General features: G+C 37.8%; 3 protein-coding genes across 3 annotated transcripts; 2 read left to right on the top strand and 1 right to left on the bottom strand.

Annotated features, from left to right (window-relative positions):
* The first annotated feature begins 1795 nt into the window (after positions 1-1795).
* On the top strand, positions 1796-5040 carry LOC143604427 (uncharacterized). The gene is made up of 5 exons (XM_077080907.1): positions 1796-2324; positions 3189-3225; positions 3301-3537; positions 3627-3674; positions 4528-5040. The coding sequence occupies exons 1-5, from the start codon at positions 2023-2025 to the stop codon at positions 5020-5022; spliced, it is 1119 nt and encodes a 372-aa protein (XP_076937022.1). The 5' UTR covers positions 1796-2022; the 3' UTR covers positions 5023-5040.
* Positions 5041-8517: 3477 nt separating this feature from the next.
* LOC143604428 (vignain-like) lies at positions 8518-10653 on the top strand. Its single transcript, XM_077080908.1, has 4 exons — positions 8518-8974; positions 9050-9285; positions 9359-9499; positions 10340-10653. Exons 1-4 carry the CDS (start codon positions 8527-8529, stop codon positions 10538-10540), a joined length of 1026 nt encoding a protein of 341 aa, XP_076937023.1. The 5' UTR covers positions 8518-8526; the 3' UTR covers positions 10541-10653.
* A 439-nt stretch (positions 10654-11092) lies between these two features.
* Positions 11093-16540, bottom strand: LOC143604429 (peptide methionine sulfoxide reductase-like). The gene is made up of 3 exons (XM_077080909.1): positions 16328-16540; positions 12096-12283; positions 11093-11443 (listed from the first exon to the last, which is right to left on the bottom strand). Exons 1-3 carry the CDS (start codon positions 16461-16463, stop codon positions 11192-11194), a joined length of 576 nt encoding a protein of 191 aa, XP_076937024.1. The 5' UTR covers positions 16464-16540; the 3' UTR covers positions 11093-11191.
* Between the last annotated feature and the right edge of the window lie 518 nt (positions 16541-17058).

Raw genomic sequence — 17058 nt, forward strand, 5'->3', positions numbered from 1 at the left:
TTTATATATACTTGGTGGATCATGCCTTTGAAAAGAAGAGCTTTACTATCATGAATTTAGCAGACCAATGGTGATAAGCATATTTAAAAATATGTTAAAAGAAACAAATAGAAAACATAGTATGTATGCTTGTAACTTAAAAGTTGTGATTTATTTTTTATCGTTTGAGAAAAGAAAGATGTTTCTTCAACAATTTCTTATCTTTAATGGATCTCTCGGTAGAATACGAAATTATAAAAGCATGAACAATATTTAAAAAATCCGGAAGCGTTTGATAATGATTCAAATCGAGAGCTTTACTCGTCAGAATGGTTTAAACAAGTGAACAACGTATTTTATCATAATAAATTTAATAATCATAAAAATACAAAAAAATAAAACTATGTAAAAATAAACCAAAGGGCCTTTGCTCAAATAACATCGAAAGTGTTAAATAAGATTTGTCTTTCTAAATGTTGCATGATTAAATGCTATGGATGACAAAAATAAAAAATGCTCTTAAAAAAACCATGAAGAAAAAAAACAAGTTTAAATACTAATGTTCCAAACACTTAAATTAAATAAGTTTTTCTATAAACCTAGTATGACCAATTGATTAAACCGAATAATTCAATCCTTTATGGCACAAAGCAAACAAGCTGGACCATTGATATATCCGGTTACAATGGAAAAAAACATTGTTAAAATAACTATTTTTTATCATTATCTTTTCACACATACATCTACTTCTATGCCTATAAATTATAATTTATGCCATAAACATCAAAAATAAACCAAGATACGTTTACACCAAGACAACAAGTGGGTGTATGATTAGATTTTGTATACTTATCACTTTAACCTAATTAAATATCTTTCATTATTTTCATTAAATATCTTTCATTATTGTAATTTTATCACTTAACCAATTATTAATTATTTTTTCCTATTCTCATTATCATATACCTAAAGTATATCTTCACAATAAACCAAAAAAGGTAAGACAATAAAATCTCACCTTTTACAAGTTATTAGTCGAGGGTATTTATAAGAACAAATATTTTCTCCATTCCAAAAGACAAAGATAGTTTATCTGTTAAAACGTCCGTTTTAAAAACCCTTTCTAAACATGTAACCATTGTATCCATTATTCATGTAACAATAAATAATTTTCAACTATTGTATACTACAGACTGTAATAAACTATGATAACATAAAATGATATTTAACATGAAAAGTTTTATACTATATTTCACAATAATAATTAAATTTTAAATTATATTTAACAATTTAGTTTAGTTTAAAAATATCCACCCAAATCCATCAAAGATTCTCTAGTGGGTGAAGACCCAAGTTCAATTCCTATTTGTATCACTTTTGATGAATTTTGATCGAAGGGTTTGAGCTAGGTCTTGAGAGGTTGTCAGTTCGAATCCCGAGTTCACCAGGGTTTTCGTCCCAATGTGTTAAGAATTTTGCTTTTGTGACGGCACAACGACTGCCAAGTGGCCGCTAGCGTTATTGTATCCCGAGGGAACACCCAAGCCAAAATTCTGAATCCAGTGTGCGTCCGGTTAAGACAGTATCGTTTGGTCAGAGTAGGGCAACGCGACTCTCTAAATTTGAAGATGCAGCAGCCTAAATATAAGAAACTTGTCGTTTCAAAAATAAATAAATAAACATATTAAATTCCATTTATAGAAAAAAAACATAAATAATTGGTGACTGGATAATTTACACGAAAATAGTTATTTTAGTTTTCAATGACTCCCCTGTTTAATTGTTTTATTAACACTTGAGGATTCCAAGCATCGCAATTCACAGCTCACTGCCTCACAACCAAACCAAGTTCAAAAGAAACGAATATTAATTAATCAATATTCAATACTTATATTAATATTAATAACATATCATCCCCGTCGTCACTTCTCTGGCAACCACCACTTCACTCCGATCATCTCCTCCAATCAATTCCTTCAATAAAACTTCAATTCATCACAAACCCAGTTCAATTAAGAGAGAGTGAACAATAATAACAACAATATGGGAGGTGTGACGTCATCAATGGCGGCCAAGCTGGCATTTTTCCCACCAAATCCACCGTATTACAAGGTGGTAACCGAGAAACCAAGTGGGTTGTTGCTGCTGGACAAGTTTCCGCACCGGGAGAACGTCGACGTATTGAAGATTCCGACTCGCCGTGGGAATAAGATCGTGGCGGTGTACGTAAGGTATCCGATGGCTACTCGGACGGTGCTGTATTCGCATGGGAATGCTGCGGATATTGGTCAGATGTATGAGTTGTTTATTGATTTGAGTATTCATCTCAAAGTTAATCTCATGGGGTTAGTATTATTATTATTATTAATATTCATTCGTGCCCTAATTTTATTACTGGTTATATTGTTGATTTGGGGCTTAATTCTTCTTGCATAAAAGGTTTGATTTTTATTTTTATTGGAATTAATCCAGGAGTTATAACATTAATGTTTCTAAATATGGTCAAATTAATTCCCACAAAATATCTTAGAATATGCTTTCAAATTCTCATATTAAAAGAAAATTAATAATAAATAACAATAATAGTTTTAAGAAGGTGTTGGTAAAATCTTGGATTTTTTTTAGCTCAAATCACTGCCTCTGCATAATGTTTTTATCTCATCATGGGAAATTAATATTTTATCAAAGGTTTATGGAGTAATAATGCTTACTTATGGTTTTGTGAATGGGATGTGCATGGTTTGGTTCGGTTATAAGTCTCAACCAAAAGCGAAGCCGAAGTCATTGGTTAATCTATTTTATTTATTAATTGGTTTTCAGTTAATTGGTTCGGTTTATTTGGTCAGTTTGTCGGTTTTCTGTTTGGTTAATTTCAGTTAATGACCAAAACCAAACTTGGGCTAAAGTATTTGCTTAGAAATACATGAGATGGATGTATAAATGCATGAAATGGAGGTATGACTACATGAAGTGAAATACATGAAATAGACGCATAAAACATGAAATACATGAAATGGAGGTATAAAAGCTAGAAATATATGAAAGGTTCGGATTGGTTAACCAAGGGTACAAAAAGAACGATAACCGGTTTTTTGATAGTTTGGTTTTCGGTTCGGTTTCGTCAGTTTTTGGTCTGGTTTCGTTTGACGGTTTGGTTATTGCTCACCTTATTGTATATTCAAAAGCTTGATTGCTGTGCTGTTTTGCAGGTATGATTACTCTGGATACGGACGTTCTTCTGGAAAGGTGCAAAACGATTAAACTTCTGTATGTTTTTTAAATTTGTATAAAAGACGACTCTAAAATTGGTTTCTTGTGCAGCCAAGTGAGCACAACACGTATGCAGATATTGAAGCCGCATATAAGTGTCTAGAAGAGACTTACAACACAAAGCAAGAAGATATCATCCTCTATGGTCAGTCTGTTGGGAGTGGGCCCACTGTCTATCTTGCTGCTCGTTCACCTCGATTAAGAGCTGTTGTTTTGCATAGTCCTATATTATCGGGCCTCAGAGTCATGTACCCTGTTAAGCACACATATTGGTTTGACATTTATAAGGTATGAGTCAATTTCATTTTTCTGATGGATTTATTTATATTTTAATTTTTTTAAATTTTGAACTCATGATTCCTGATTGTATTGTGCAGAACATCGATAAAATTCAATTAGTGAAATGTCCTGTTCTTGTCATCCATGTAAGCATTATTTTTCTTAACTTATTATAATCACCAATAGTTTAGATGTTGCCATAAAGATAGGTAAAGGGGGTTGTCAAGATGTCAAAATCAGCATAGTAGGTCAAATAAGTCCAAGATTGACCAGAAAGTCAAAGGTTGTTTAGGATTAGTCATTTTGTTTCTTAGCACCATGATTCAGTAGGTAAAGCAATTGTTTATTAGATGAGAGTCTAGGGTTGGCAAATTGTGTTTAGTCCTTTAATATTACATGTCGTTTACTTAAATACGAACACAAACATGTTTGATTAATGGGTTACATGGCATGATTCGTTTAACTCAATTAAATATATCCAGCTCAGTAACAAGAATCACACAAGATAACATGACTCCATCCGTTTAACACGATTAACGAATAATAAGATAGGTTTGAATCCGTTTAGACACGATTTTAATCGTATCATAACACGACACGATTAAAACGGGTGCCAAACAAGAACACGAGCCGTTTTACGTGTCACTTAATCACAAACACAAGCATGTTTAATAAACGGGTTACACGACACAACGCACTTAACTTGATTAAATATAATCCCTTCAGTAACACGAATGACACTACACGACCCGACCTGACTTGTTTAACATTAATAACAAGATAAACGGGCTCGGCAGGTTGAACCTGTATAGACACGATTTTAATCGTGTCATAAACTTGTCGACCCGTTTATGACCTGTTTACTTAAACCCAAACTAGCTTAAGTTCGTATCGTGTTAACGGGTCGTGTCAGAAATTGCCAGCTCTGATGATGACCCGTTTTCACTCTTGCTGATTCTTGGTTTGACCTTTGACCATCATCATGCCAAATACATGCAGGGAACTTCTGATGAGGTGGTCGATTGTTCACACGGGAAACAACTTTGGGAATTGTGCCAAGAGAAATATGAACCGTTGTGGATCCAAGGCGGAAAACACTGTAACTTAGAGCTGTTTCCAGAATACATCAAACACCTCAAAAAGTTCATATCCGCCATTGAAAAACCACGGAGGAACAGTTCAAGAGTTGACCAGTCAACCACCACCCGCAACCCGAACCACCATTCCAGTAGGAGAAAGAGTACCGACTGTTACGAAGCACCAAGAAAAAGCACAAACAGAAAAGAGAGTTTGGATTTCATCAGTGAGCTTGAACCCTTTTCTTTGAAGTTTGAAATCAATGATGAGAAAGTTGGAAAGCCGAGAATACCGTATGAGCATATGGAGCGGTCTCGAAGGAGCGTGGAATATATTGAAAAACCGCGAAGTAGTACTGATGTCAGAACCGATTGGCCCCGTATGAGTGTTGATTGTATTGACAGAATTCAAAGTTAGTAATAAAAAGTTTGTAAAATCACAGAAAGTGTAGAGGAAAGGTGGTGGGGTTTAATTTGTGTGTGTGTGTGTTTGTTTATTAATTCAGGTTCAAAATGTTTCTCTAGTTTTAATTGGAATGTTGATGAGAATCATGAATGTAATCAAATTTGTGAGATTTTTTAGTCTTTTAAGTGCCCGACACGTGCTGCAAAACGCCCCTCAAGGGGGTGTTATGACTACACATGGTCTCAATCAGATCTAAATCACTATCACTCGAGGCTTCCAACGTTAGGGTATTTAATTTTTATTATGAAACTATTTACTTATTGACATCACATCCTCCAAATTTATTTTCATTTTCTTATCGACTAATCGGTTGATTATGAAGCCATTTCCCTCGGTTTAAATGCGGTCTTCGTCTCGCTTTTGTAGACCTCATTTAGGGGTGTTCGGATGAAAAATGCCTTTTGGTTTCCAACACAATTAGCCGTTTTAAGTGTTTGAAAGAAAAAAAATAGAGTTAATTGTCATTTTAGTACGACCTATGGTTTGTCCAGTTACGCAACTTTAGTACCGTCTTTGAATTTATTGCAAATGACTACCTCACTTTTCTAAAACTTGCAATTTTAGTACTTTTTTTCTAACCCCGTCTATTTTTTCCGTTAAGTCAAGAGTAAATTAGTAATTTTGATTACTTTATTTATTTTCTCTTTTGAGCTAAGTGTCATTTTCATACATGTGGTTTGTTTAATTATGCAACTTTAGCACATCTTTTTGAATTTATTGCAACTTGATACTTTGATTAGTTTTGGATAGATAGACAAACCAAAAGAGGCATTACATATTACAATTAAAAGATAACTAAATACATGATAGAAGATGAAAAACAACCATGAAATGTATAACACATTTTTTAGCATGTTCTTGATTGTAAATTTACTTCTATTAGCTCAAGTTCCGAGTTCATCTTAGCCATTTTTCTTACATTTTCTTTATGTGCATTGATTTTTATTTTTTCAAATGTTCGGGTATGATAATAGTAGCTCTTTAACACATCGAAGGATCAAGCCAAATAACAATCACACAACTTCGCACCTCTTAGTATAACATCGATAGAACTTGCAGATGAATGACAGTTGGCGAATCACATGGACAAAACAATATATCGTAATTCATTGAACCTGAAGACGAACAATGGTTAGGGTTTGAATGATCAATGAGTGCGCGGATGGGTGTTGATCTGTTTATTTATGGTTAGAGATGATCTTTTAATTGTAATATGTAATCCTCTCTTGGTTTGTCTGTCTAATCAAAGTATCTAGTTGCCATAAATTAAAAAAAAATGTACTAAAGTTGCGTCATTGAACAAACCATAGGTATGATAATGACACTTAGCAAAAAGAGGAAATAAATAAAATAATCAAAATTACTAATTTGCCCCTGACTTAACGAACAAAATAGACGGGGTTAGAAAAAAATACTAAAATTGCAAGTTTTAGAAAAATGAGGTATCCATTTGCAATAAATTCAAAGACGGTACTAAAGCTGCATAATTGGACAAACCACAGATACTAAAATGACATTTAACTCAAAATATATATACATTCACTTCATAAAACAGGTATACAAAAAAAGAACAAGGGATGGCCCCATCCGAAACTAGATACCCTATCATGAGTAGAGTGTCTAACAGTGTGTAATTTTAACACGACACAAACTTAAATGTCGTGAACTTATATCGAACATGGTGGGTTAGAGTTTAGTTAGAATGAGTTCAAGTCAATTTGATATTAAACCTGCAAAAACGTCTAGCTAAGCACGTCGTGTTTTGGTCAACCAAACAGGTTTACTTGCTGATCACTTTAGGTAATTTGTCTAAGAATTTTGAAAAAACATATATATTATTACGCTATAATTTAAGCCGATTTTGTATTTTGTGGTAAAATCTAAACAAGATAAATGAGAAATAAGTATCATATTTCATATTTCATAATTTTAATATAATTATTTATATACAATTACGATTGTGTAAAATTAGTATTGTATATTCAAGAATTTGAATATTCTGGTTAAACGTCTGTGTTCGTGTCAACCGGAGGAAACTCTTGTGTTTTTGACACAATTTTTGGTTCTTCTAAAATTCTCAGATTCATGTCTAATATAATAGTTTTCTTGTTTTACGCTAGAAAAGTATCCACAAACATGATTCAAACAATGAAGCAACAAGAAAGAAAAAAAAGGCTAAAAATGGTATGTGAAACAAGAAAAACTAAAAGTGCACAACAATGAAACCAATACCATTTGTCACCTTTCCCCATTTGCATCCTCATAACGAGTATACCATGCATACGTGATCATAATCTCCACCACACCATTCAACTTAGGACATGTATGAAGAGATATTGCAATTATCAATTATCTTTAGTTAACAAGGGAAAAGTTAAGATACAAGGAGATAAAAAAAATAAGAAGTGTGTGAAGAATTTGTGATAAAAAACCTAAAATGTTCAAAAATTCAAAAGATAATAATAAAAAAAAATCATAACTCAGAATATAAATAGAAATAAAAAAACTTTAAAAAACTAAAATGTTTCCCCCGTCATTCCCATTCAAAAAAATAATAATAAATAAAAACACAACAAAATATAACACAATATTGAGTAATATAACACAATATCAAGAAAAAAAGACACAATTAATATCAATGAAAAAAGACACAATCAATGACGAAAATAAACACAAAACATAATGATAAGCAAAAAGATAAAGTGATCTTTTTTCCCTCAACATTGTGTTTTTTTTATAAGAATGAGGAAGGGGGTGGAATCATTTTTGTGTTTTTACTTTTTTTGTTGTTTTATTAAATTTTAAGTTATGATTTTTTTATTAATTTTTTTTTTATTTTTTTAAGGTATTTTTTGTGTGGCTCCAAATCTTTCTTATATTTTTTATTTTTGTCTTAATTTATAGAATAACTTGACCCTATAACAAATATGATTAGATTAAATTCTCTTTGTAATTATCTTAAATGTGTTTTGACTATGTTTTCTTTTGTAATTATCCCTATTTTAGAAACCTATTAAAATATTTATCAAATATATATAAAAGTACAATAAGGATAATTACAAATAAACCTCATCCGAACAAGAAAAAATAAAAAAAAATTAATTTAACCATATCTTTTATTTTTTAGACAACTTAACAATATCTATTAAATAATAATTCCAAACAAACTCCTACACTCAATTACCATTACAACTTTGCATTTTTGGTACAGTTTATGGTTAGTTTGAATTAATATTACACACTTACAACTCTCTCTACACCACCATTATTGTATCTATATATACGGTTGTTCATGCCCATAAGGAACCGTTTCATCCACTATGATTATCTTGTAAGTTGTAACCATGATCAATCCAACACTCATAACTCTTTCCTCTATATAAACCAACCTTCAAGTTCTAAACTTTCATAATCTTTATCAAAATCCCATCACAAATCCACCAAGAATTCAATCAAATGGCGATCACTAAGTTTCTTTTGTTCTCTCTTTCTTTAGCTTTCTCTATAGGCGTTGCATGGAGCTTTGATTTCCATGAAAAGGAGCTCGAAACCGAGGATAGGCTATGGGATATGTACGAGCGGTGGAGGAGCCACCACAAAGTGGCGGCAGACCTCCACGAGAAGCTAAGGCGGTTCAATGTGTTCAAATCCAATGTGTTGCATGTTCATGAAACTAACAAAATGGATAAACCTTATAAGCTTAAGCTTAACAAGTTTGCTGACATGACTAACCATGAGTTTAGGAGTTTGTACGCGGGTTCCAAGATTAAGCATCAAAGAATGCTTAAAGGGGACCGAATCGGTAACAAGACGTTTATGTATGCAAATGTCGAAAATGTCCCTACTTCGGTTGATTGGAGAAAGAAAGGGGCAGTCACCCCTGTGAAAGATCAAGGCCAATGTGGTAATTTTTAACATGCATTGACAATTTGACTACAACCTTTTATGGGTTCTAATCTTTTTCATGTTTGTATCACAGGAAGTTGTTGGGCGTTTTCCACTGTGGTGGCGGTGGAAGGAATAAACCAGATTAAAACTAACGAACTAGTGTCGTTATCAGAACAAGAACTAATCGATTGTGACACTTCAGAAAACCAAGGTTGTAATGGAGGACTTATGGACTTGGCTTTTGACTTTATTAAAAAGAAGGGTGGTTTAACAAAGGAGGATGTTTATCCTTACACGGCTGCAGACGGGCGATGTGATTCAGAAAAGGTACAAAATTTTCAAGTATAAACTGGTTTTGCAATCTAGTTGACCGTTAATTCTAACGATTTGACTTTTTCAGGAGAATGCTCTGGTGGTGTCAATTGATGGACATGAGGATGTACCTAAGAATAATGAGAAGTCACTAATGAAAGCAGTAGCTCACCAGCCTGTTTCGGTTGCCATTGATGCCGGAGGTGAAGATTTCCAGTTCTATTCAGAGGTAATAAAACATGTTTTGATACTTGAAAGAACAAATTTCAAATGGGCTCTTGTGAACAAATCTTAAAACTTGAAAGAAGAGGATTTTATTAAAGAGTCTGCATGTAATTATGAACAAAATTTCGAACTTGAAGGAAAGTCATTCAATCAAAGAACTTTATGCACAGATCCTTGAAATTTGATAATTTAATTAAAACGAGTTCTTTATGAAAAAAAAATCTTGAAACTTGAAAGAATACCTTTCAATCAAAAAACTTTATGCACAGATTCTTGACAATCAATAACTTAGTTAAAGAGTTTATATATGCAAAAAACTGGTTTTTTATGAACATCTTGAAACTTGAAAGAACCCGTTTTTACATTTCATCAAAGAATATGCATAGATGATAGATTCTTGAATTTCAATAATCTGATTAAAGAGTTCTAATGTAAAAATGGGTTCTTTATGAACAAAATCTTAAAACTTGACAATCGATAACTTGATGAAAGAGTTTATATACAGAAAACTGGTTTTTATGAACAAAATCTTGAAACTTGAATGAACCCCCTTTTACACTTAAATCAAATAAATTCTTGATATTCAATAATCTGACTAAAGGGTTCAAATGTAAAAATTGGTTCTTTATGAACAAAATCTTGAAACTTGGAACACTTCTTCAATAAAAGAACTTTATGCACAGATTCTTGAAAATCAATAACTTGATTAAAGAATTCAAATGTAAAAATTGATACTTTATGAACAAAATTTTAAATAGTGCAAACAATCATTCAACCAAAGAACAGAAAGGTAACTGAATCAAAGAATTCAAATGTATAGGTAATCTTTTCTGTGATGTAACAGGGAGTCTTCACCGGAAAGTGTGGGACCCAACTGGATCACGGGGTGGCTGCCGTTGGGTACGGCACAACTCAAGATGGAACTAAATACTGGATAGTGAAGAACTCATGGGGAGCCGAATGGGGCGAAAAAGGATACATTAGGATGCAAAAAGACATATATGATAAAAGAGGGCTTTGTGGCATAGCAATGGAAGCATCTTAACCTATCAAGAAATCTTCAGACAACCCCAAATCATCCCTTACATCATCTCTCAAAGATGAACTTTAAATAACACGAATTCAGATTTCAAACACACAATTTATAATCTTGATGTAACCACAGTATTTCTATAGTGTCATCATCATCATCATCGTACTCAGTATATCCCACCAATAGCAAAGCTATGGTAGGGTCTTAGGAGGGTAAGATGTAGACAGCCTTACCTCTACCCCATAAGGATAGAGAGGCTGCTTCCGGTGAGACCCCCGGCTCGATAGTAGTTTTGCATCAAGCCTTGGACATAAGGCACATAGCACTCAATCATCGGGACACCGGCTGATCGGTGCATGTACCCTTGTCTTTCGGCTATCAACGCCACTACATGATGCCTGATTAACCGTCCGTCACTTTTAACGTTATTTTCACGAGATTAGTAAAATAACGTCAAAATTAGTGCAATTTCACTTTTGCCCACCCGAGGGTTCACACATATATACATCATATGTGCGCACCGCAAGCAGGGCTTAGTATTTCTATAGTGTATGATCATATAATCTTATATAATAAAGATTCAACAAAGTAACATGATTGACGGACAGCATAAGTCTGGTCTTTATTGTAACTTAGTCTTAGATCTTAATAATGCTTGATTTGTTACCCGTAGCATCTGATTGGGTCGTTGCAGCCCTTTGCAGCACTCTGTTTGTTACCCTCACGCCCGCCCTTTTCTAGGTACTGCTGGTGGTACTCCTCTGCTCGGTAGAATCTTTTGGCTGGAAGGATTTCGGTCACAATCTTGTTTTTGAAACTTTTCTGCTTTTCATCCAATGAGTCCTTCGCTAAACGAGCTTGTTCTTCGGTATAATAGTATATTCCCGATCGATATTGGGTACCCACGTCACCACCCTAAAACAACACATTATCAAAAAACCGGTTACTAGATTCGTGTTCTTTTAACCTAATCAAGCATTCATAATAAGGTGTGTTAACTGTCCGGTTTAAAACCGTGAAACCGTCCAAACTGGTCATAGGTTTGGCTTCTCGGTTGGCTTTTTGGTCGGTTGGTTTCAAAACTTTAAACTGTAATGGATGGTTTGGTTTATGGTTTCAATATTTTCAGACCCTTATAAAACCAGACTAAACTGTAAGATAAAAGCTCGTCTTATAAGCTCAAACAATGAAACTAAACCGTTAGTACCATTTCTATTTAAAATAATGAAACCGGTCAACGGTTTGGTTTCCCAGCCGTTTTTTTATGAACATTCGGTCGGTTGGTTTCAAAAGTTATAAACTGTAATGAACAGTTTGGTTTACGTTTTTAAAATTTTAGAAACCGTATAAAACCGAACCTAACTGTAAGATATAAGCTCATCTAATAAGCTCAAACCGTAAAAACCAAACCGTTAGTACCAGTGCGGTTCCGTTTTATTTCTCAACAGTTCGGTTTCAGTTTTCAATAATCAAAAACCGTTACTAACTATTAAGATCATGGCTTGTCCTAAAAACCGTCAAAACCGGACCGATAGCTATCTTCCAATTAAAACAAATAATCGCACACCTGACGATTGAGGCTAGTAGGATCATGACGAGACCAAAAGAGGGATAGTAAGTTGGTGCACGGACAAACATTCGGGTCAAACTCGACCCGAACGACTTCAGCGTGATTGGTGGATCCGGTGCAGACCAGATTGTAATTAGGGTTATGGGCGTGACCTTGAGAGTAGCCCACTTCCGTTTTCACGACGCCTTCTGTCGAAGCACGAAATGAATCTGACCTGATCCATGACGATGTTTCCACGGATTTCGAGATGAACGAACCACGTCTTGATCTTCTTCTCCGGCTGCTTGGGATCTGCAATGACTTTTTGGGGGTGTGGAGGTGACCGCTAAGAAATCTCGAGGATCTCTTGTTCACAGACACAAAAATATGGTGGTGGCTCTTATTGAGAATGACCAACCCCTAATAAGGAGGTGGAGACCTCCTTATATAGGGAGCCTCATGGCCACCATCGTGGTACCCTAATGGGCCTAGCCCAGTTAGGGTTACCTCCACAAAACCCCCTCAGCCCAATAACATTGTATTAGTCCATATAATAAAATAAGCCAAACATAATAAATTTAGGGTCGTAAAACCGGGTTTAGTACCATACCCCTACAAGCCCCCCAAGTCCAGCGTGCTCCTAGGCGCGCAAGCGTTTAGGTGGAGCGCTGGACTTTATGAGGTGTGTTAGGGCGTAAGGCGGTTTTTTCCCTTTTCTTCGGCCTTATCTTTATTGTCTTTGAGTTTTGGGAGGTTTTCTTCATGATGGTGACGTGTTGTGGTTTTTATGATAATGATGGTACACTAGCATGAATAAGATATAGCACGCCGAATAATAAAAGCCTGCGCGCGAGGCGACTTACGAGCTATGAGAATAATAAAGCTTGCGCGCGAGGCGACTTACGAGCTATGGGCATAATAAAGCCTGCGCGCGAGGCGACTTACGGATCTATGAGAATAATGAAGCCTGCGCGCGTGGCGTCTTACGAGCTATAAGAATAATAAAGCCTGCGCGCGTGAGGCGACTTACGAGCTGTAAAAATAATGAAGCCTGCGCGCGAGGCGACTTACGAGCTATGAGAATAATAAAGCTGGCGCGTGAGGCGACTTACGAGCTATAAGAATAATAGAGCCTGCGCGCGTGAGGCGACTTACGAGCTGTAAAAATAATGAAGCCTGCGCGCGAAGCGACTTACGGATCTATGAGAATAATGAAGCCTGTGCGCGTGGCGTCTTACGAGCTATAAGAATAATAAAGCCTGCGCGCGTGAGGCGACTTACGAGCTGTAAAAATAATGAAGCCTGCGCGCGAGGCGACTTACGAGCTATAAGAATAATAGAGCCTGCGCGCGAGGCGACTTACGAGCTATAAGAATAATAGAGCTGGCGCGCGTGAGGCGACTTACGAGCTGTAAAAATAATGAAGCCTGCGCGCGAGGCGACTTACGAGCTATGAGAATAATAAAGCTGGCGCGTGAGGCGACTTACGAGCTATAAGAATAATAAAGCCTGCGCGCGAGGCGACTTACGAGCTATAAGAATAATAGAGCCTGCGCGCGAGGCGACTTACGAGCTATAAGAATAATAGAGCCTGCGCGCGAGGCGTCTTACGAGCTATGAGAATAATAAAGCTGGCGCGTGAGGCGACTTACGAGCTATGAGAATAATAAAGCTGGCGCGTGAGGCGACTTACGAGCTATAAGAATAATAGAGCCTGCGCGCGATGGCGACTTACGAGCTGTAAAAATAATGAAGCCTGCACGCGAGGCGACTTACGGATCTATGAGAATAATGAAGCCTGCGCGCGTGGCGTCTTACGAGCTATAAGAATAATAAAAGCTTGCGCGCGAGGCGCCTTACGAGCTATAAGAATAATAAAGCTTGCGCGCGTGAGGCGACTTACGAGCTGTAAAAATAATGAAGCCTGCGCGCGAGGCGACTTACGGATCTATGAGAATAATGAAGCCTGCGCGCGTGGCGTCTTACGAGCTGTAAGAATAATAAAGCTTGCGCACGTGAGGCGACTTACGAGCTGTAAAAATAATGAAGCTGGCGCGTGGCCTATGGGTTTATGAGGATTCCCAACCTTTAAGTTTGGCGCGTGGCCTATGGGTTTATGAGGATTCCCAACCTTTTAAGTTTTGGCGCGTGGCCTACGGGTTTATGAGGATTCCCAACCTTTTAAGTTTGGCGCGTAGCCATATGGGATATTATGAGGATTCCCAACCTTTAAGTATGGCGCGTAGCCATATGGGATATTATGAGGATTCCCAACCTTTAAGTATGGCGCGTAGCCATTTGGGATATTATGAGGATTCCCAACCTTCAAGTATGGCGCGTAGCCATATGGGATATTATGAGGATTCTCAACCTTTAAGTATGGCGCGTAGCCATATGGGATATTATGAGGATTCCCAACCTTTAAGTATGGCGCGTAGCCATATGGGATATTATGAGGATTCCCAACCTTTGAGTATGGCGCGTAGCCATATGGGATATTATGAGGATTCCCAACCCTTAAGTATGGCGCGTAGCCATATGAGTACAATCATGGTTCTTATCCTGATTTGGATTAGACTGTTCCTCATTTGTTGTGTCGCTTATGCGCGGCCTGCGCAAGGTCTTCTTTATTCTCACGCGCAGATGTGGTGCGTGAGCGTGCATGATGCGTGAGCATCTGATATGCATGAGCATACGTGAAGCCCAATAACATATGTGACGCGTGAGCATATGAGATGTGTGAGCATGTGATATGCGTGAGCGTACGTGATGCGTGAGCATATGTGGTATGCGTGAGCATATGTGATACGCGTGAGCATGCGTGATGCGTGATGCGTATGTGATGCATGAGCATACGTGGTATGCGTGAGCATGTGATATGCGTGACGAGCATAGGTTTTGGCTTTGTGTCTTCATGAGCATGTGATATGCGTGAGCTGTGGCGTAGAGTAATCGCCGGGAGCGCGCATGCGACCCGCTGTGGCGCAGAGTAATCGTCGGGAGCGCGCATGCGACCCGCTGTGGCGCAGAGTAATCGTCGGGAGCGCGCATGCGACCCGCTGTGGCGTAGAGTATCGCCTGAAGCGCGCATGCGACCCGCTGTGGCGTAGAGTAATCGCCGGGAGCGCGCATGCGACCCCCTGTGGCGTTGAGTAATCGCCTGGAGCGCGCATGCGACCCGCTGTGGCGTAGAGTAATCGCCTGGAGCGCGCATGCGACCCGCTGTGGCGTAGAGTAATCGCCGGGAGCGCGCATGCGACCCGCTGTGGCGTAGAGTAATCGCCGGGAGCGAGCATGCGACCCGCTGTGGCGTAGAGTAATCGCCGGGAGCGCGCATGTGACCTGCTGTGGCGTAGAGTGATCGCCGGGAGCGCGCATGCGACCCGCTGTGGTGTAGAGGGATCGCCGGGAGCGCGCATGCGGAATCCGAAGTTGATCCACAGGGAGCGATTTTGATCCGCGGTGGCGCGCATGATCTAGAGATTTTGAATATCCACATCAGGTAGGTTTTATGTAAAACCAACAGATCTAATAGGATTTATAGATCTATGAATATGAAGTGTGACTGTTGCTCAAACGAACCCAGATCTGAGAAAATCATAACTAGATTTGGTATATTTCACTTAGAAAAAACACAGATCTAAGGGTTTTCCCCAAAAGTTCGGTGGTATTTCTTCCTGTATATTTCCAGATCTGGAAGTATTTTTAGATCTACGGATTTTTGGATTTCCATAGAACATATCTGAAAGAAGAAACCGTAGACCCGAGATATTGATGAACAGATCGGAGGGCCGAGATGATAAGCGAAATGCGGTTCATTGCCGTCCCACGGATGGCGCCAATGTCGAAGCACGAAATGAATCTGACCTGATCCATGACGATGTTTCCACGGATTTCGAGATGAACGAACCACGTCTTGATCTTCTTCTCCGGCTGCTTGGGATCTGCGATGACTTTTTGGGGGTGTGGAGGTGACCGCTAAGAAATCTCGAGGATCGCTTGTTCACAGACACAAAAATATGGTGGTGGCTCTTATTGAGAATGACCAACCCCTAATAAGGAGGTGGAGACCTCCTTATATAGGGAGCCTCATGGCCACCATCATGGTACCCTAATGGGCCTAGCCCAGTTAGGGTTACCTCCACAAAACCCCCTCAGCCCAATAACATTGTATTAGTCCATATAATAAAATAAGCCAAACATAATAAATTTAGGGTCGTAAAACCGGGTTTAGTACCATACCCCTACACCTTCCAGACGCTGAAAGGCTAGCTCCACACCCCAGAAGCAACCCGCTGCGATTTGAGCCAATTGGTGACCCGGGTTGCTCGGGGTATCCGTGTACGGATCCAGTGCCGGGTTGTCGGGTTGATGATCGGAAGCCATTTTTGTGGTGTGTGGTGTAGGGAGGAGTGACGACTGAGGAGATTTGTAGAGACTGAAGGCAAGACCTGTAATTTTAAAAGTCAACTCGTGGGAATTTACGATATTATCCTTGGAAGGTTTTGATTTTGCAACGTTTTTATTTTTATTTTTATATTTTAGCAAGATTAAGAACCATTGGTTATTTAAGGTTGGTTTGATTACAAAATAATCTGAACCAATGAATATACAAATCTTCGGGATGAGTATTTGGGTAAGGGATCAGCATGAACTTCTTAACGATTTTAAGGCCTTAAATCATGATCCGTATCATGTAAAGAGAATAGGACGGGACGAGTACACGAAAATGTACATATTATCGAAGTATCAACAACAATAGAAGAAGAAGAAGCAACGACAGCATACATTCATACAAGAAATGGTACCGGTATGGGATACAGCCATACCAGCCTTGATGGAAAACCTTGGGTAAGGGGTCCGCCTAGTAGCCACTGGAATTTTCTTTTATGGGTTCGAAATTTTTAGGTGCTCGATCTTTTTCCGGCGTCAAAGTTTCTAGGCCCGGATGGGTCGGGTAGGCCATTCGGCCTAATAAATA

The sequence above is a fragment of the Bidens hawaiensis genome, unplaced genomic scaffold (assembly GCF_021521415.1).
Source record: "Bidens hawaiensis isolate Kalapana, Puna unplaced genomic scaffold, B.hawaiensis_p1.1 tig00065103_1, whole genome shotgun sequence".
Lineage (NCBI taxonomy): Eukaryota > Viridiplantae > Streptophyta > Magnoliopsida > Asterales > Asteraceae > Bidens > Bidens hawaiensis.